We start from the raw sequence: 21,748 nt of genomic DNA, 5'->3' as shown, positions 1-21,748 counted from the left end.
GATCGATGTGCCAAATCTTGAGGGTAAGTATCTCAAGAACTTATGGGAGAAGTCCTTGTCCTCCACCTTCTCTCCAAGTGCTTTGAGATCAATGACAAGCACTTGTAACCTATGGAACATCTCTGGCACACTTTCATCCTCCTTTATCTTGAAACTAGCAACCTTCTCCTTGAGGATATATGCCTTGGCACCCTTCATGGCTTGAGTGCCCTCAAATTATTCCTCCAACTTATTTCATGCTTCATAAGCTATCTCAATGTTCTTGATTTGCTCAAATGTTCTCTCATCAATGGCATCATGAATGGCACTAACAGCAATGTCATTGTTTTGGAGAAGCAATTCTTCAGCGGCGATGGGATTCTCTGTATCTTCTATCTCGATCTTGATCTCCACCACTTTTCAAACCTTCCTATTGATTGACTTGATATATGTTGTCATCTTAGCCTTCCAATAGGAATAGTTTTAGCCATCAAATTGAGGTGGCTTCTTGATGTTGTTGATTTGAGCCATTTTTTACACCGAAGGTTGTTAATCCTCAAATCGCGGTGACCACGGCTTTGATACCACTTGAAAGGTCCTAATGGCTAGAGAGGGGGGTGAATAGCCTATTAAAAATTTCTACAACAACACTTAGCAAACCGGTTAGATAAATATGAGGTGAAGCGAGTGTTGTGCTAGCCTATTAAAATGCAAGCCAGCTACCACAATTCTAGTTTATATAATCTCTATCCACACAATGGCTATGTCACTACACCAAGTTAATGTGCTCTCAAAGGCTAACTAAAGAGCCACACTAACCAAACTAATAAGCTCTCACAACTAGCTACACTAAAGAGCTTGCCAACTAATTTACGGTAATGTAAAGAGAGAGAGCAAGATAGTTATACTGCCGAGTCGAGGAATGAACTAATCAATCACAAGAATGAATACCAATGAAGACCAATCACCTCAGAATCAAATGATGACACAATGACTTTTTATCGAGGTTCACTTGCTTACCGGCAAGCTAGTCCTCGTTGTGGTGATTCACTCACTTGGAGGTTCACGCGCTAATTGGCATCACACGCCAAACCCTCGATAGGGTGCCGCACAACCAACACAAGATGAGGATCACACAAGCCACAAGCAATCCACTAGAGTACCTTTTGTCTCTCTGCTAGAGAAAGGTCAAGAACCCCTCACAATCGCCACGATCGAAGCCGGAGACAATCACCAACCTCTGCTCAATGATCGTTGCTGCTCCAAGCCATCTAGGTGGCAGCAACCACTAAGAGTAACAAGTGAGTCCCATAGTGAAGCACGAACATCAAGTGCCTCTAGATGCAAACACTCAAGCAATACACTTGGATTCACTTCCAATCTCACAAAGATGATGAATCAATGATGGAGATGAGTGGGAGGGCTTTGGCTAAGCTCACAAGGTTGCTATGTCAATGCAAATGGCCAAGAGAGTGAGCTAGAGCTAGCCACATGCCTTAAATAAAGCCCCCAACAAAATAGAGCTGTTGGCTCCACTATCCAGCGAAACACAGGTTGACCAGATGCATCGGTTAGGTTGACCGGACGCTGGACCCCTATGTCCGGTCACCTGATGCTCGCCATGTGTCATCAGCCTCAAATGTTGATCGCTCGATCTCAACGGCTAGTCTGCTTCATGCCACATGTTAAGTTACGACCGAACATGCTGCCCAAAGTGACCAGATGCTCCATCACTAGAGTTCGGTCATTTCCAGTAAGGTTCCAGAGACAGTTTTTCATGACCGGACGTGTCCGGTGGCTCATGACTTGACCTAGGCCTACATTCGGTCAACTCAGACTCTCTCTGTTGCTTGCGCCAGCATACATCACTAGGTGACCAGACGCACCCCCTACACGTCTAGTCCCTCTTTCTCTTCAGCGTCCAGTCAAGGGACCAAGGGCGGCCTTCACTACGCACCACTGACCGAACACGGGGTCAGAGTCCGGCCACTGGCTTGACAAGAGCTACAAAACTTATCCTTCTTAAATACAACATCTTTCAAGCCTCTAACCAAGTCATGCTTAACCAAGCTATTCAATTGTTTCATTCTAACATGACCAAGCCTTCTATGCCTTAACCAACCCATACTAGACTTAGTGAATAAACATGTTGCCAAATGAGCTTCACTAGCATTGAAATCAACCAAGTATATATTCTCATACCTAAAGCCTTTGAAGATCAAGTTAGAGCCATCTACACTTATGATCTCTACATCATCCACCCTAAATATGCATTTGAATCTAAGATCACACAATTGAGCCATGGATAGCAAATTGAAATTCAAGCTCTCAACAAGCAACACATTGGAAATGCTCATGTCATTGGATATTGCAATCTTACCAAGCCCCTTGACCTTGCCTTTGCCATTGTCATCAAATGTGAAACTATCATAACCATCATTGCCATTGGTGTTGATTGAGTTGAACATTCTTGCATCACCGGTCATGTGTTGAGTGCACCCACTATCAAGAACCCAATGCCTTCCTCTGGCTTTGTAATTGACCTACAAAGGAAGATTAATTCTTTTAGGTACCCAAACTTTATTGGGTCCTTGAAGGTTAGTGACCAAGCTCTTTGGCATCCAAATGGCTTTCTTCTTTGAGCCCATCTATGGTGTACCAATGAACTTAGCTTTCACACCATTTGTACCCTTGGTAAACACATAGAAAGAATTAATCTTAATTGAGGATATATTAGCATTCTTGCTCTTGTTCTTGCACTCATGCTCTTTATGACCAACTTACTTGCAACTAGTGCAAAACTGACCATTGTTCTTTACAAAACTAGTCTTGTGAGAAGCAAAGGTTGCCTTGCCTTTCTTAGGGGTATAGCCCAATCTCTCTTTGTAGAGATAAGATCTTTGGCTGCCTAAGCACATAAGAAAGTGCTCCTCACCACCATAGGCCTTAGCCAAGGTGTGAGTGAGCTCATTGACCTCCTTTTTGAGGGTCTCATTCTCAACCATTAGTGAGGCATCACAAGTGAAATCATCACTACTAGATGAGGTGGAAGTAGAAGTGCTACAAGAAGGGTTAGTGGGAGCTACAATGATAGGCTTATAGAATGATTCATCAATTAAGTCACAAGTTAAGCCTACATTACATGTCTCAGCATGCTTCTTCTTATTTTGCTCATTAGGCAAAGAGGAATGAGCTTTTTTAAGCTTCTTGTGAGCCTTGCCAAGCTTCTCATGGGCTTCCTCTAGCCTATCATGAGATGCATTGAGCTCATCAAAGGCTTGCTTAAGGGCTTTTAGTTCCTTACGCAAGCTTTTGCATTCCCTTCTCTTAATGTCAAAGTGTTCTTTAGCATCATCTAGCATGTCAAGTAGTTCATCCTTAGTTGGTTCATCATTATCACTATCACTTTTATTTTCATTTTCATTATCATGTTCCTCATCACTTCCATCATCACAAGTTTCTACCTTGGTGGCCTTAGCCATGAAGCATGATGGAGTGTTGAAGAGAGAAGGCTTCTCATTGATAGCAATGCTTACAAGTGCCCTTTTTTGTGGTCTTGTCATCATCACTATCACCATCATCACTTGAGGAAGCATCGCTATCCCAAGTGACCACATATGAACCATCCTTCTTCTTCTTGAAGATCATCTTGTCCTTCTCTTTCTTTTCCTTCTTGTCCTTCTTCTTGTTCTTCTTGTTGTCATCACTATTATCGCTATTGTATGGACATTGAGCAACAAGATAATCTTTGCTTCCACAATTGAAGCACCTTCTTGATTCATCCTTGTTTTTGGATGAAGACTTCTTTCTTCTAGCACGGTAGCCCTTCTTCATCATGAACTTGCTAAATCTATTGACAAAGAGAGCCATTTTCTCATCATCCATCTCATCAATGCTCAAGTCTTCATATTCACTTGATGATTCTTGCTTTGCCTTGCCCTTAGATGATGTGGCCTTGAACGCCACACTCTTCTTCTTGTCATCCTTCTTGTAATCTTTATTCTCCCTCTTTTCTTCCTTCTCATCATCATCTCTATATGTATCATCGGTCATTATATCTCCCAATACTTGGTTTGGTATCATGGTGTCCAAACCACTCCTCACTAGAATAGTGACCAATATGCTAAATCTTGAGGGTAAGCATCTCAAAAACTTATGGGAGAAGTCCTTGTCCTCCACCTTCTCTCCAAGTGCTTTGAGATCAATGACAAGTACTTATAACCTATGGAACATCTCTAGCACACTTTCATCCTCCTTTATCTTGAAACTAGCAAACTTCTCCTTGAGGATATATGCCTTGGCACCCTTCATGGCTTGAGTGCCCTCAAATGATTCCTCCAACTTCTTTCATGCTTCATGAGCTATCTTAATGTTCTTGATTTGCTCAAATATTCTCTCATCAATGGCATCATGAATGGCACTAAGAGCAATGTCATTGTTTTGGAGAAGTAATTCTTCTTTCTCAATCTTGGTCTCCACCACTTTCCAAACCTTCCTATTGATTGACTTGATATATGTTATCATCTTAGCCTTCCAATAGGAATAGTTTGAGCCATCAAATTAAGGTGGCTTCTTGGTGTTGTTGATTTGAGCCATTTTTTACACCGAAGGTTGTTAATCCTCAAATCACGGTGACTACAGCTCTGATACCACTTAAAAGGTCCTAATGGCTAGAGAGGGTGAATAGCCTATTAAAAAATTCTACAACAACACTTAGCAAACTAGTTAGACAAATATGAGGCGAAGCGAGTGTTGTGCTAGCGTATTAAAATGCAAACCAGCTACCACAATTCTAGTTTATATAATCTCTATCCACACAATGGCTATGTCACTACACTAAGTTAGTGTGCTCTCAAAGGCTAACTAAAGAGCCACACTAACCAAATTAACAAGCTCTCATGACTAGCAACACTAAAGAGCTTGACAACTAATTTATGGTAATGTAAAGAGAGAGAGCAAGATGGTTATACCGCCGAGTGAGGAATGAACTAATCAATCACAAGAATGAATACCAATGAAGACCAATCACATCAAAATCAAATGATGACATAATGACTTTTTATCGAGGTTCACTTGCTTACCGGCAAGCTAGTCCTCATTGTGGTGATTCACTCACTTGGAGGTTCACGCGCTAATTGGCATCACACGCCAAACCCTTGATAGGGTGCCACACAACCAACACAAGATGAGGATCACACAAGCCACGAGCAATCCACTAGAGTACCTTTTGGCTCTCCGCCGAGGAAAGGTCAAGAACCCCTCACAATCACCACGATCGGAGCCAGAGACGATCACCAACCTCTGCTCAATGATCCTTGCTGCTCCAAGATGTCTAGGTGGCGGCAACCACTAAGAGTAACAAGCGAGTCCTACAGTGAAACACGAACACCAAGTGCCTCTAGATGCAAACACTCAAGCAATACACTTGGATTCACTTCCAATCTCACAAAGATGATGAATCAATGATGGAGATGAGTGGGAGGGCTTTGGCTAAGCTCATAAGGTTGCTATGTCAATGCAAATGGCTAAGAGAGTGAGCTAGAGCTAGCCACATGCCTTAAATAAATCCCCCAACAAAATAGAGTTGTTGGCTCCAATGTCTAGCGAAACACGGGTTGACCAGATGCATCGGTTAGGTTGACCGGACGCTAGACCCCTATGTCCGGTCACCTGATGCTCGCCATGTGTCATCAGCCTCAAATGTTGATCGCCTGATCTCAACGGCTAGTCTACTTCACGCCACGTGTTAAGTTGTGATCGAACATGCTTCCCAAAGTGATCGAACGCTCCATCACTGGAGTCCGATCGTTTCTAGTAAGGTTCCAAAGTTGGTTTTTCATGACCGAACACGTCCAGTGGCTCATGACCGGACCTAGGCCTACATCCGGTCAACTCAGCCTGCCTCTATTGCTTGCATCAGCGTACGTCACTAGGTGACCGGATGCACCCCCTGTGCGTCTGGTCCCTCTTTCTCTTTAGCATCCGGTCAAGGGACCGAGGGTGGCCTTCATTGCGCGCCACTGACCGAACACGGGGTCAGAGTCCGGTCACTGCCCAAGGCAGAGTCCGGTCAATACAAAATTTCTCCTTTTGACCCTGAACTTCAACACTCTTGATTAAATGTGCCAACCATAAAGTGTATCACCTTGTGCACATGAGTTAGCATATTTTCACAAACATTTTCAAGGGTGTTAGCTTTCCACTAGATCCTAAATGCATATGCAATGAGTTAGAGCATCTAGTGGCACTATGATAACCGCATTTCGATACGAGTTTCATCCCTCTTAATAGTATGGTTATCAATCCTAAATATGATCACACTCGCTAAGTGTCTCGATCACTAAACTGAAAAGCTCATATCAATTTCACCTTTGCTTTGAGCTTTTTATTTTTCTCTTTCTTCGTTTCCAAGTCCAAGCACTTGATCATCACCGTGGCATCACCATCATCATGTCATGATCTTCATTTGCTTCACAACTTGGAACGTGCCACCTATCTCATAATCACTTTGATAAATTAGGTTAGCACATAGGGTTTCATCAATTCACCAAAACCAAACTAGAGTTTTCACACTGTCATCTTTATGGGCAATGATCTAATGAAGGCCAAAAACATGAAGCTTTTACTTTGTGCTTTTGAACAGCTATCAGGACTCAAGATCAATTTTGATAAGAGCGAATTGTTTTGTTATGGAGCAGCCAAAGCCAACCAAAACAAATATGCACAAATTTTTTGGTGTGATTTAGGGTCATTTCCTTTTAGGTATGTAGGAATTCCTATACATCATAGAAAGCTAATGAATAAGGACTGGAAGCATGTTGAAGAACATTTTCAAAAGAGGTTGAATTGTTGGAGAAGTAAAATGTTGTCAGTAGGAGGGAGGCTTGTTCTGATTAACTCCGTCTTGAGTACCTCCCCATGTTCATGCTTTCCTTTTTTGAAATGCCTAGAGGGGTTTTAAAGAAGTTGAACTATTTTAGATCATGGTTTTTTGGCAGAACGATGAACACAAGAAACATATAGATTGACTAAGTGGGAGGTAGTATGTACGCCGAAATATCAAGGAGGGTTGGGAGTCCTAAACTTAGACGTTCATAACAAATGTCTCCTAAGAAATTGGTTGTTTAGGTTACTGAATGAAGATGGGGTCTGGCAATAATTGCTTAGGAATAAGTATTTAAGAAACAAAACTTTGACACATGTTCAATACTTGCCTGGAGACTCCCAGTTTTGGGCTAGTCTAATGAAGGTCAAGGAGGAGTTCCTCTCGTTGGGCAAGTTTGATCTAAGTGACGGGTCTCAAGTGCGATTTTGGGAGGACTCGTGGATAAGACAATATCCTTTAAAATCTCTCTTTCCCGCAATATATAATATTGTTAGGATAAAAGGCGCATATGTAAGAATGGTGTTGTCTATGACGTCGTTAAATGTGGCTTTCAAGAGATCCTTGGTAGATGTTAATTTACAAGCGTGGCACAATGTGGTTGCTATGGTTGTAGATGTACAGTTAACAAACCAGAGGGATCATTTTGTGTAGGGGCTACATCAGAATGGATTGTTTTCAGTCAAATCCATGTACAGAGCCTTATTAGGAGTTGAAGCTATACCATATAACACATTTATATGGAAACTGAAACTACCTCTCAAAATCAAAGTATTTTTATGGTATTTGTATAAGGGAGTAGTCTTAACAAAGGGCAATTTAGCAAGGCAGCAGTAGCAAGTGGATGGAAAGTGTTGTTTCTGTTCTTCTGACAAGTCTATACAATATCTATTCTTTGACTGTTATTTTGCTAAATTCGTGTGGCGAACTGTTCATGTTTCCTTTAATTTAATTCCTCCAACTAGCATTCATAATTTGTTTACAAGTTGGTTACACGGGATAAATAGGAAACTAAAATCTAAGATTCTTATGGGTGCAAGTGCAATTTGTTGGGCAATATGGTTAACCCGGAATGATATAATTTTTGACAAGGCCGCAGCACCATCTTATTTGCAGGTTATCTTCAGGGGGACCTATTGGACCAGGTCCTGGTCTCTAGTACAGAAGGAGGAGGATTGACAAATGATGAAGATGTGATGTAGAAATATTGAGACAACTACGATGGAGGTGTTTACAAGACACGGTTGGAGATTTAGTAATAGAATTGCTATTTAGATGTTGAGTTTGCAAACCTTTCTTTTATTCATTTTGGATCAAAACTTTGTGTTTGAGATTGCGTGGACAGCAGTGCTTGTGTTGTAATAAAGAACAACTATATGCATTGGTCGATGCAGAAGCTACGATATTAATATTTTTTTCTGAAAAATGCTTTATGCAATGATTACAAATTCCTAATAATTATATTCCCTTTGTATCCATCAAATATTTATTTTGGAATAAACTCTATGTGTATAATTTATACCCATGGTACTGTCGTTAAGCTATTTTTAGGTGTTAAAGGCTCGGTGATTACTCATGCCAAACTTGAGTGAAGTTGATGGCCTAGCAGAGCAAGGGATGGGAGTCCCCGCGAGCTGCGGTTAACTTTGATGGAGCTAAGTATAGCGCGAGTAGACATTAGGACCTGGGTTATGCTTAATAGTTGGATTTGTTAGATATGAACAAGTAAATCATTTGAATATTTCATTTTATACAAACTGTGAAGTTGCTAAATGTCGTTGAGTGCCATTGGTTTACTACAACTTAGGGTCTATTTGGCAGGGCTCTGGCTCTTCTGAAAATGGCTCCGGCTCTGGTTTCTCTGAAGGAGCAGCTCATCTGGAGGAGCTGAAGCCGTTCTGAAAAACGTTTGGCAAAACGGCTCCTTCGCACTAGACACGTGAACCTACAGCAAGGAGCCGCGCGAAGCTCGTTTTTTAGGCTTCTTCTGCGCAGGAAAAAAATGGCTCCGGCTCTTGACCATCTCCCCATGCGGAGCTCTTTCCAAAATAGACGTTTGGCACAGCTCCTACACGAGCCGGAGCTAAAGCCCCTGCAAAAGCCCTGCCAAAGAGGCTCTCAGTCCTACAGTAAGCTGCACTACTGGAGTTCGTTGATGGCGACTCCAGGAATCCTTCTGCGACCGTTGGGTTAGTGCCGTGTTAGTAGACAGGACGACATGTGGTACTTAACGGGCGGCCGGGATGGAGTCCTCGTACTATCGTAGTCATGATATACTTGTAACACTTAGAAGGAGAGCAGGAAAGGAGAAAGAAATTCCAAGAATGAGGTCCCGGAGGTGGGGACAATGGTGATCGGGTAATCAGAGAGAATTGGGCCCTCCAACGTAGAGGATGTTGTTGTTGTGTGGCAGCTGGCAGGTGGCAATGGCAACAACAAAGCCAGTGAGAGTTAGAATGGGAATAGGGAGAAGAAATTCATGCCCCTTGAAATCCTTGGTTATCTGCTAGATAAGCCTAACTGATTTACCCCATACATTAAACACCACATTCCAAGAAAACACCAACAACAAATGGCTCAAAAATTGGCTACATGAAAATTTTATGCAACATACAATCGGATATACGTAATTACGACGCTCAGTGCTCCAATTAGTGCCTTACAAATGGAACAACTTTGTTGAGTGGGCAAACCTTTGCTGAATCCACCATGATGCACGGAGTAGAGGACATTGTATGCATCGAGGCAAAAAAACCTAAACTAAACCAAAAGTCAATGACGACAAACAAAACCACCTTAATTTGTGTTAATTAGAATCTGACAGCATGTGAAGCAGCATGTCGTTCCATGCGTCGATGGGCCCTGGCAGGCACCAGTGGATGCAGTCGTTGTACATCGTCCGCTTCTCGTCCGGCCCGTGCCCGTACCGGCTGGGGTGGCCGTCGGGCCGCATCAGCATCGCGGCGGTGGCGTCCATGAGCACCACGTCCAGGCCCTTGGCCTCCCTGAACTCCTCCAGCTGCGACGTGTAGAACTCCAGCTCCACTCCTCCCATCGGCGCCGTCTCGTCGGCCCTGTACGGCCGCGTGCGCCGGCAGTCCCCGCCCTTGTCGTACGCCCCGCCCTCGAAGTGCGACATCGGCGACAGCGTCCGCAGGATAACCTTGCCCCGGAACCGGGCGTCGGTGGCGAGCGCACGGAGCGCCGTCTGGAACGCCATCCGGTGCGAGTGCCGGTTGGTGAGGCTGCTGGTTAAGTTGAGCGCGACGTACATGCCGCCGACGAGCTGCCGGCGCTCGTAGAAGTAGGACTGGCGCGTGAACCAGTTGGCCCCCGAAGGAGCACGTAGTCGAACCGGGACGCGACCAGCCACTTGTCGTCGGGCTCGTCCAGGTACAGCCTGAACACGCCGGGCTGGTCGGCGACCTCCTCCGACCTCACCAGGAACGGCGACCAGAAGAGGTACATGGTGAAGTTAGCCCTCGTAGTACAGGATCATGTTCGGGTCCGTCCTGTCCGTCACCGACACGTCCTTGGGCTTCTCCACCTGCAAAATCCACGCACTCATCGCCATGCCCATGCATGAGCAAAGCTTCCAACTCGCTAACTACTTAAAAGCTGCATGTAGTACGCTTCTAAGTTAACACACCTTGGCCAAGAGGCAGAAGAGGGACATGCATGTGGTTCCTGGCCAACGAGTCGCCGACGAACGCGACGGACTTGTTCGCGACGACCTGGAGGAACCTGTGCGGGTCGAACCGCTTGGAGGTCGCAGGCCGTCCGGCTTCCAGCGCCACTTGAGGAAGTCCAGGTCCGGGCGGCCGTACCGCATGCAGTTCTGGTGCTCCTGGATGAAGTCGCAGGTCTCGTTGGTGTACTGCGGCGAGTCCGGGTCCGGCACCCACTCGCCCCGGAAGATGTCGCACTTGGGCACCGGCGCCGGCGCGACGTAGGGGTGGCTGAGTTCGTCGATGTAGCTGATCTGCAGGTGCGGCACGTTGGTGAAGCAGGAGAGGATGACGACCGCCGAGAGGAAGATGGCGGCCGAGGGGCCGAAGAGGAGCTTGAAGCACAGAACCATGTCTGCTCTATCTCTCGCTCACCAGATGACCACACGACTGTGCAGTGTGCCCTTTGCAGTGTGCACCGGGGAGTGTGAGCGTCGGGATCAGTGGCATTTGGAGTTTGTTTAATACTGAAACAGAGCCCAATCTTTCTACTCGCGTGTTCCAATTTTCAACGTCTGATCGATCGATCAGAGCTGAGGTCGCAAAAGAATCATAATTCAGTACTGCTTGGCTTGCAAATGGAGGTGCAAGAGAGGAACTTTCTTCAGATTGATCGATCACATGGGTGGAAACAATAATATATTTGCAGCAACTGCTGAGGATCATGCTGATAGGTTTTTATTAAGAGGTTTTCTCCTCTAGGCACTCGATCGATACCACAGACTGCAGCAGCTAATCCTCTTTATTTTCTAACGCAGGCAAATACCTTTCTGGTGTCAGTGCTATTAATGTTCCAACGGTTATTGTGAATGTTCAACGATGTCCTTGCTCGTAATTTCTGACTACTACGCCTCCTGAATCATGCACTGCTTCACACGATCAGACTTACTCATGGTGTCAGAAATCAGAATTCAGAACTTCCGGAAAAGAGAACAGATCCTACACACGAAATACTGACGAGAGTGCAAGAAAAAACAATGAGGAGATCAACGTCGTTTCTGGCCAATAAGGTTCTATGCTTGTTTAATCTTACCGAGGAGTTGAACTTGGCAACGAGGAGGCTATGTGGAGTCGAGTCTCACGTTGAGGAACGCTAGTTTTATCCCCTCGAGGATTCTGCGTGAGCCCAGCTGCAATTTTTCTTTTGTTCTCTAGAGCATTATTATCGAAACAAGAGGGAACCAGTAGACATCGACTGCCTTGACTTGGTTAGTACTATATTAACAGCAGTAGCTGTTAAAAGTTCAGAGACGTGCATTTTCAATCCAGAACGGCAATGCGGCATTCCCATTGGAAGAAAGAAATTGTACGGTTAACGATGTTTAACACAGGGTTTTTTTTTACCGAATTCGATGCAATTATCTATAAGCAAACGGCACTACCCCATCCGTTCTAATTTATAGATCATTTTAGCATTTCTAAATATGAGTGCGGGTTTTCTAGAACGGGTGTAGCTGCACACCCTTTGCAACATTTAGATAAAACACTTGCAACATACATTCAGAACACCTGAAGCACTTAAACATATAGATGAAACACTTGTAACATTTGCTTGAAACACCTTGCAACATCGGCTCGAAACGCATGCAACATCTAGATAAAATATTTGCAACATCCGGTTCAAAACACCTTTGAAACACTTAAAACATGCACTTACTGCTATCGAAACATGTTCGGATTACTATTAAAACATAGTGTGTGTAGCTACATCCGTTGCATGCAAATATTTCCGTTCCAAATATACAACTTTTATTATATATTTAGACATATGATGTTGCATGCCAATATTTCCATTCCAAATATACAACTTTTATTATATATTTAGACATATTATATATTATAACAAAAGCTATGCACCTAAAAGCTAAAACAAACTAAATATTTAGGATAGATGATGGTACAAAGAAATCGGTTCTCCTGTCAGGATACCTTGTGCGTGCATCTCTACAGTTCTACGTGCATCTTGATTGCAACTGCATATCTGCAATAGGCAAATAGGACGCGGAAGGCATAAGCTGTTAAACTAGCAAGTTGACCCACACAGATAGCTTGAATATTAGGTTCTTCATTCTAACATCAAATCAGTATTTGGTAATTGAAAATAATTTTATCTATTGTAATAGCTCTCTCTTCACCCGTCTTCACGGCGTCTATCAGTATCAACACCATATAGCTGTTGTCTACTTTCTATGCGAGACCTAGTATAGATGCACGCAAGCGTTTATATACACGAGCCTACACTCCCCTAGGAAAGCACAAACACATACACACATTTTTCCTATAAATACCTCTGAAGAACTAAGTTGGACCGGCAAATCTAGAGTTTCACACACACCTTACACCTTATCCACATAGCTCACTCGTCTTCACGGCATCTATATGGCTGTTGCGAGACCCAGTATAGACGTAGACGTCTATATACACGAGCATACACTCAGCCCTAGGAACGCACACATGCACACCCTACCCCATGAGCACCTTCAAAGAACCGAGTTGGACCGGCAAGTCTCAAGTCATCTACCACTGAAAGAATAACGCCGTTAAATTCTAAAATTAATCTAGGAAAGTGCAAGTACATATATGAAGCCGGGGACTTAAACTGATCAAGTGGACATGTTTCACCAAAAAAAAAAACTAACCAGTTGATCTATTTATATACTCAAAGCTATTGCTGTATTTCCCTCATCTTCATTTTATTTCTCACTCCTATAGAGACCAAATCAAGGTGTGAGCTCCATTTCTTGATAAAACCATTGCTCCCACAGAATTTCTGTTTCTTGGCCCTATGATAAATTTAAATTTTGGACTATTCATCTTCTCTTGTAGTGTATCCATATTGCCTCTTTTGCCCTAAAACGCCATTAGACTCATCACCATCTTGCTCATGTCTGCTAGAGTCTGCTTGTTGTAAAAGAAGTCACATTTTACTTTGTCTTATGACTTTTCAAAGTCAATTTTGACTAATAACCCATTCATTTTTCCCTATGTAACTCATGTATAGTTCCATTATACATATTCCTATTTACAAGGAACACGATTTGTGACAAACGAATTACCTTTAGACTACTAAAGCAATTCTATTACTGGCTATTTTTGTAAAAAAAATTGAAACTCACATTCAACAAGCATATAGTAATGTATTACCGAATTTGTTTTGTTTCAATACTCTAGTGAGATAATAGTCCAAAATTCAAACTATGTAAAGGGACATTACCTCTACGAAAAATCCTGAAACAAAGCATTCAAATCCCCTTTTATAATATTCTAGAAAATTTTGTAGCATTCCGTGGGTTTTCCTATGTTTCACATTAATAAGTATTTGGAATTATTTAGTATTTGCGGCTCCTTGTAAATTTTTAACCTTTTTCTTTTTGGTACCATTTTAATTCTCTCTCTCTTAGAAGTTGAGCTAATCTTTCATTTAGGTGCCGTTTGAGATTAAGCTTATCTAATTGACCCCACTCTATTTTCTTATCCAACTCGTCCAACTTATCTGGTAGTTGTTTTTTTTTCTATTTATTTATTGTAAAAACCGCTGACATTTTATCCTATCCCCTTAAGTATTGGTGAAGGCGACTGATTTTAGCCTGCCATCATGCTAAGGGAGTATGGCCTTCTTACACACTTGTCCAAACATTCTTTACCATGTAAAGAAAAAGAAAAACTTCCTGAAATAACAGAGTATGATAAAAAAACAATTCTCTAGATAGAGATTGGACTGTAGTACGTGTGGTTGAATTTCAAGTCCCAATGTATTGAGATTAAAGTCTATAAGTTTTCCAAATGTGTGAATTTATAGATTGTTGGCCTAAATAAATTGTCTACCTAGAAGATTTAACTCTAAGGTTCAAGGCTTCAACGATGGCATTAAACAAGAAGGGTCATCTATCATTGTACCTTGAATCTTTTTTCATCTGGGTCTCTTATAATATTAAAGTCTCTATCTATTAAAATAGATAAAATTTCTTTAGCACATAAGTGTGGACAACCTTGGTTAAGCAAGCCCCCTTATTCTCTTCTTGTGCTGCTCCATAAACAAACAATAAAAGCCATTGAAAACCATAAACCTTGTTTCACAATTTAAATTTCACAAAGAAATCACCGGTCACTAGTGAGCTAACTAACATTTGGAAAATTACTACAGTCTTGCAAAATATTTTGGTTTTCCGAATCTTCTATTAATTTTTGAAATCATTGTTAAAACCGTAGTCCTTTTAGAGTTTTAAAACTCCATCTAAGACTCTTTTTCTCTAAACCATGATTTTGCAGGTCTTTACCTTATAAAACTATGGTTTCTTGATATTCGTCTCTACACCTAAAAACACTGAAACGTCATCATCTACCCAATGATTCCAAATCTCAATCACTGCTTACGTGTCCATGTCCGATATGAGTCATCCTCCACTCAGAGCTTACGTGTTTGTGTCCTACCCGGTTTCGATACAAAGACCGGAACCACATGTCCGCATCTTACATCTCACACCTAAATACAAATTCCCTACAACGATCGTCTGCGCCGCCCAGCCCCCACCCCCGCAAAAAAGAACACCATAAAAAGCCCCACCGTCCTGTTTCATTTCCGAAAAAAAATCTATACACATTTCTGAAAAACAAGCGAAAGAAAAAAAAACACCGTAAAAAAGCTCCACTGTCCCCGTCTCCCAAAATAAATACGGCAAAAAAACACGCTTCCGAAAAAAACATAAAATCAAATATGGCAAAAAAGAGAGAAAAAAACACCGTAAAAAAACCACACTGTTCCCATCTCAAAAAAATACAGCAAAAAAACACGCTTCCGAAAAAACATAAAATCAAATACGGCAAAAAAAACTATTTTCAAAACAAACTGTTCCACATCTGTTTTTTTTTTTTGAACGAACAGGAGTGGTGTTCCACATCTGTTACTACTTAAAAAAAACAAAAAAAGAGCTTTCGTCCAAAAGAAATTTGGTGTGCGTGCCTCGCCTAACTCCGAGTCTGATCCGCAATAGGAGGAGATCGATCTCCACCCGGCTCGGTACACGGCTTCGCTTCGCTCCCATGGGCTTACGCCCGCCCGCTGTCCGTTTTCTCCTCAGCACGTCGGCGCGGGCGGGACCGGCGACAGCGATGTGGGCAGGACCGGCAACGGCGGCGTGGCGCGTGGAGGGCTGGAATCAGCGCAGTGCTTCTGGGCGGAGAGGCGCGAGGAGATGCGGGACGGAAGAGGCCGTGACGCTGTGGGCAGAGCGGGCCGCGGCGAGGACGCCACGGACGGAGCCGGGAGCAGCGACGACGGCGTGGACCTTCTCATCTCTTCCTCCGTGCGTGAGGCGCGGGCGCTGGCCAGCTCCCGTCCGTGCGTGAGGCGAGATAACGATGGAGCCATGGAGGATGTGTGCAACTCTGCGGCGTGCGTGCGGTGGAAAAAAAAGATGAAGATGCCTGTGGTCCACACGCGGAGGCGATACAGTAAAAAAAGTAAAATAAATGATAAAAATTAAAGAAAGAAAAAATCGAAGGATACATTATAGACAATCTATCGTTTTCATTAACCATGAAAAGTCATTTTACCAGACATCTTTCTAAAACAGTTTTAACTTCACCGGTGGAGCTGCTCCACCAACCAGCAGCTTGAGAAAAAAAATTGCTCCACCAGTAAAGTAAAGTTGTACCAAAGAGGTTAGCTCGTGAATGTCAAGGTAAATAGTGAAACCATACAACAAGCTGGCAGGAAGAATCTATTTGGAAAATGAAAGTGCCGGATCAAGCTTGGTTTAATTGGCAGTCCAGAGTTCATACATTTGCATCGGATATCCCTCCTAGGCTCCTCGGTGTCATTAAGGAAAAAAAAAGCCAATCGATCGTCCACGACGTGTATGAATCATCCTCTACTCGGAGCTTATCTGTCCGCATCCGATCATATCCAATTCCGCTACGAAAACCGAATCCACGTGTCCGCATCCAATATAATCCTCTACTCGGAGCTTACGCGTCCGCGTCCGATCATATCTGATTCCGCTACGAAAACCGAATCCACGTGTCCGCGTCCAATATAATTTTTATTGTTTTCTGCAAATTCATCACCTTAAGTGTTAACACAATTGAATGGTCCCGTGCAACGCGCGGAAATTTATCTAGTACAATAGAAAGTCATCAAAGCTCACATGTCCTACCCAGTTCTGATACAAAGTCCGGATCCACATTTCTACATTCGATATGAAATACTCGAAGCTCACGCGTCCGCGTCCAACAATGATGTTCAATCCAAGATGATAAGCAGACTGCTTCCCCTGTGCAATAGTCCCTTTTGCCGTCTCTTTCCACAATCAATCTGGTATGTGAAACTACATATTTTTTAAAAAAAATCAATTATTAAAGAGAAATATTTGACTTTAATAAGCAAAGTGAAAAAAGGCCTCAATGAATTTGGAAACAATTTAGAGTTCTCAATACAAAATCGTTTATTATTTTTTATTATTATTTTCTAGAAACCCGTCGTTGTAGATATGAATAAAAAATCATAACCCCAGTGCAATAGACTGACATATATATGTCCAAACAGCTCTTAAGCTGGGCTGGTCAGACTCAATCTCAAAGCCCTAAACTGACCCCCTTCACGTTATTTTTGTTGGGCCACGCTACAGCCCACTCTGGGTCGTAGCACTCTGTTTTCAGGACTTTGAGTTTTGACCTCATCATGTGTGACCAGACGGCGGAGACAATTGATCACATTTTACTGGGATGTTCACTAACTAGGAGGTGTGGGTTTTGGTGCTGTCCAGGCTAAATCTTCACTCTACCATTGTTGTTAGAGATGAAAATGTGTTTCAGTGGTGGCTTACGGCTAGGAAGCAGCTTCCAAAATTGTTGCGAAGAGGTTTTGACTCTCTATTCTTCCTAGTGGGATGGCTTATATGGAAGGAGAGGAACGCCAGAACTTTCAACGGCGTGGGGCGCCCGGCGGCGGAATTGGCTGCGATTATTCAGGATGAGGCTTCGTCGTGGTGCCAGGAGGGCTTCACACATTTGCGGCTGCTGCGTTTTGGGGGCTTGATCCAGCCTGCTGCCCGCGCTAGTCGCAACATGTAACTTGGTGTAATCCCCCGTGTGCTCTGGTGTGGGGTGGGGTGTGTGTTTTTGGTAACCAGAGTGTTACCATGCTTGTTGTTTGTTCTAAAAACTTCTGTTCTGCTTAATGAAATACGCGTTTTGGCGTGCTCTAAAAAAATTCAAAAAGGTAAATGGAAGCAATGTTTGGTTGAAACAGCGGTCATGAGCTTGCGTCGATCGAGTAGCACTGTACACCATCGAAGTGCATGGAGTTCCGCATGCATCACAGCTGATCGATCACACCCCTCGCATGCATCGCTGCTTCTGTAAGTTACTTCAGCCATGGAAAGCAACCATGGATGACTAAGGTAGCAAGCTCCCAATGCAACTCCCAAGTGAAGTCAAATGCCTTCAAGACACTCCACCTTCACTGCTCCATCTCCAAAAGCAGTGCTGAATTCTGAACCGCGCCTAAAATCCTGCCCCTTTACCGCCATCTTGCGGTGCATCCGTGCATGCGTCCATGCACTCCTAGCTAGAGCTCGCGCGCTCGGCGTGATCGATGGCCCTGCTCACCTCCCTGCCGAGGCCCAGGAAGCAGCGGTGCCCCTCCCACCCGATGCTCTCCCTCTCGCCGTCCCTCCTCTCCCTCATCCTGATCCTCCCCTTCCTCGCCCTCCTCCTCCTCCACCGCTCCTCCTTCCCGGGCTCCTCTTGCTCCCCGGCCATGGCGGGGGCCGCTTCGCGCCGGGGAAGCGCGGCCGGATTCGAGGGTGACCTGCGCGACATCGAGTTCTCGTGGAACCACCTGCCGTTCTCGGCGTCCAGGCCGCCCCCTGCCAAGCTCAAGATCGCCGTGTTCTCCCGGAAGTGGCCCGTGGCCTCAGCGCCTGGAGGCATGGAGCGGCACGCGCACACGCTGCACACGGCGCTCGCGGCACGAGGCCACCGCGTCCACGTGTTCACCTCCCCGCCGCCGCACACCGAGGCCGCTCCCTCGCCCTCCGCCGACGGGCCTCAGCTCCACTTCCTGGACGGCGAGCCGGGGCAGTGGCGCTGCGACGAGGCGTGGAAGCTTTACGAGGCCGAGGGCGAGAACGACCCCTTCGACGTAATCCACTCCGAGAGCGTCGCCGTGTTCCACCGCTGGGCGCTGGGCGTGGACAACCTGGTCGTGTCATGGCACGGCATCTCGCTGGAGGCCCTGCACTCGGGCATCTTCCAGGACCTCGCCCGCGGCGAGGAGGAGCCCAGGTCGCCGGCGCTGAACCAGGCCCTGGGCCAGTCCGTGTACCGCGTGCTCTCCGAGGTGCGGTTCTTTCGGAGCTACGCGCACCAGGTGGCCATCAGCGACTCCACGGGGGAGATGCTCCGAGACGTGTACCAGATCCCCTCCCGCCGCGTGCACGTCATCCTCAACGGCGTGGACGAGGCGCAGTTCGAGCCGGACCCGCCGCTCGGGCGCGCGTTCCGGGAGGAGGTCGGGGTGCCCAAGGGCGCCGACCTCGTGCTGGGCGTGTCGGGGCGGCTGGTCAAGGACAAGGGCCACCCGCTGCTGTACGAGGCCTTCTCCAAGCTGGTGCTGCGCCACCCGAACGTGTACCTCCTCATCGCCGGGAAGGGGCCCTGGGAGAACCGGTACATGGACCTGGGCCGCAACGCCAAGGTGCTCGGCGCCGTGCCGCCGGGAAAGCTCAAGGCGTTCTACAACGCGCTGGACGTGTTCGTGGACCCGACGCTGCGGCCTCAGGGGCTGGACCTGACGCTGATGGAGGCGATGCAGTGCGGGAAGCCGGTGGTGGCGACGCGGTTCCCGAGCATCAAGGGCAGCATCGTGGTGGACGACGAGTTCGGCTACATGTTCGCGCCCAACGTGGAGTCGCTGCTGGAGAGTCTGGAGGCCGTGGTGGCGGAGGGCGCCCGGCGCGCCGCGCGGCGCGGACTCGCGTGCCGGGAGTACGCCAAGTCCATGTTCGCGGCCACCAAGATGGCGCTCGCGTACGAGAGGCTCTTCCTCTGCGTCAAGAACGAGACCTTCTGCGGATACCCAGCCGAGTTCGATTGACTAGTTATTTGATCACTGTGCATGCTTTTTTTTTTTTGCTAATAATTATACACAAGTGTTGTACGGTGTTTTTCTCCCGTTTTTGCGTTCAACTTCCACGTATAGATATTTAACTCGGAGCTCATTTCTCATGAATACAAATGAACAAAAATCTACGGTTTGTTCTTTTTATGCATGACTACACAAGTACGCATTCTGAGTTCACTACGAGCTGCTATTTGATGTTGATATGTCATGTAAATTGTAATGGAGGTCCGGGTTCTCAAGTATACGCAAAGTACTACTAGTGCTTTGCAAATTGCAAACACACGGATGGAGGTTAAAGTGTACGCCGTACGAAAACTAGCGTAGCCCTTTTCAGGTTGATGAATTGAATGCTTATGTGGCAAGCAACCAAACAGTACAACTGCGTTGACCTGCCGCATGCTATAATGGCTGACTTCCAGGGATGTCTCGGGATTGACCTGCAGGGATGCTAGAATGGCTTCTTGCTCTACCATACACGCCTTTACCTCATCCATTTCGGAAAGTACCATATAACTTGTTCGCTTGAACTTATCAGCTGTGGTACAATATTTTCTCTAACAAGAAATCAGCAGTATAATATTTTTCTTTCACAACAAATCAGCGAACAGTACTTTTCAGCCTGGCTTTTCAGCGAAGCAAATAGAGCCGTCGGTCAGTTGCAGACTTGCAGTAGTGTCTGTGAATTCCATGCTTAATCCTCAAAATGTTTACTTTGGAGTTTGGACTTTGCTCACAAGAAACCTTTGTGATATCAAAAGTCAAAATGTCGATTTCTTTTAGATTTTTGGATGGATGTGTCAAAGAAATTGGAAAATAGACAAATTTGCACATGTTTCATATTCGTGTAAGAAAAACATGTTATACATTAATACAGAGGCGATCGATCATTGGTTCGCCTGTAAATACAGATGACGAAGGAAGTTTGGACGCATTTCACAAACTGGGCAGGTCAGGAGATTCGGTTGTCTCAGCTCGAAGATATAACAATAGAAGACCGTGGTTTGGCTTTCACAATGCAAGACAAAAGAGAACAATTGCGGCGCTGCTTGTATATACGGCTTGGAACATCTGGAACGAGAGAAACAGAAGAATCTTCGAAGACAAACTAAACTCGTCGATGCTAGAGTTGCTTGTGGGCAGCCTTGCATCCATGGATTTAGCTAATGGAGATCTTGGTTTCTGTGATAGTGATCTTAGTATCTAATGTAATAACACGATGTACTAACCCGTTCTCTCTTCTTCCTTCTGCTTAAATGATATGCAGTGCTCCTACAAAGTTTGAAAAAAAAAATATACAGATGGCCATCAACAGCTCTCGTCTTTGCACGAGTGGCGATCAGCGAAGGGCTTGCTCGCTTGGTTGCTCACATACCCAGCAGCCCGCTGAGCCGCCTCTTCATTTGATTTTGATCTACGCTCGGGCCCTTCCGAATAGTCGCCGACCACCGCATCCCTGCCGGTGAGCCTCTGGACGATCGACTTGAAGCTATACCGGTCCGCCTCCACGTGCACCGTCTCGATGATCTTCACCGTCGCCTGCCTCGCCTCGTCCCCTCTCGTCGACATGGAAGGAAACCTCGGAACACAGGGTTTCTTTTCACGTCGTGGAGAGCAATCAACGCCAGACGCAAAAGCCCTAGCGGCGATCTGCGTCTTCTTATAGCCGGTCAGGAGTTCGGTCACAGATGATAAAAGATCAAAGCCGATATCGCCTAAAAAACTCTTGAGCCGGATGAGACGTGCAGCCACGAAATCCTCCGTGAACTGGAGCTGCTTGACGGCGGCACGAGCGGCGACCGTACGGTGGTAGATACGTGACAGCTGACCGGAGAGTGAAGAGGGTAGATGGAAGCTGCACCGCGCCGCGGCTGCTGTTGCGCCACATATCTCCCCATGTCAAAGTCAGCAATACCTACCGGTTCGTCCGGTCCAGGGGCTGCCGTCCTATTCGCTAGTCAGAATAGTTGTCACCCCTTGCTGTTGCCTACTTGGCTTTTGACACGCCTCGACCAATGAGATTGACCGGACAGGGCC

At 45.3% G+C, this 21,748-nt stretch overlaps 1 protein-coding gene and 1 pseudogene across 1 annotated transcript; one reads left to right on the top strand and one right to left on the bottom strand.

The window, feature by feature from the left end:
• Positions 1–9,668: 9,668 nt before the first annotated feature.
• On the bottom strand, positions 9,669–10,943 carry LOC136452578 (protein trichome birefringence-like 19; annotated as a pseudogene).
• A 6,861-nt stretch (positions 10,944–17,804) lies between these two features.
• On the top strand, positions 17,805–19,764 carry LOC136452577 (uncharacterized). The gene has a single exon (XM_066453185.1). The coding sequence runs from the start codon at positions 18,185–18,187 to the stop codon at positions 19,685–19,687; it is 1,503 nt and encodes a 500-aa protein (XP_066309282.1). The 5' UTR covers positions 17,805–18,184; the 3' UTR covers positions 19,688–19,764.
• The last annotated feature ends 1,984 nt before the right edge of the window (positions 19,765–21,748 follow it).

This window comes from Miscanthus floridulus, chromosome 5 (assembly GCF_019320115.1).
Source record: "Miscanthus floridulus cultivar M001 chromosome 5, ASM1932011v1, whole genome shotgun sequence".
Lineage (NCBI taxonomy): Eukaryota > Viridiplantae > Streptophyta > Magnoliopsida > Poales > Poaceae > Miscanthus > Miscanthus floridulus.
Note: the sequence above shows the minus strand (reverse complement) of the source record. Positions and strands in the feature narration are given on the sequence as shown.

What these genes read in the sequence shown, in the direction of transcription:
- LOC136452577 (XM_066453185.1), top strand. Translation starts at nt 18,185, where the DNA reads ATGGCCCTGCTCACCTCCCTGCCGAGGCCCAGGAAGCAGCGGTGCCCC.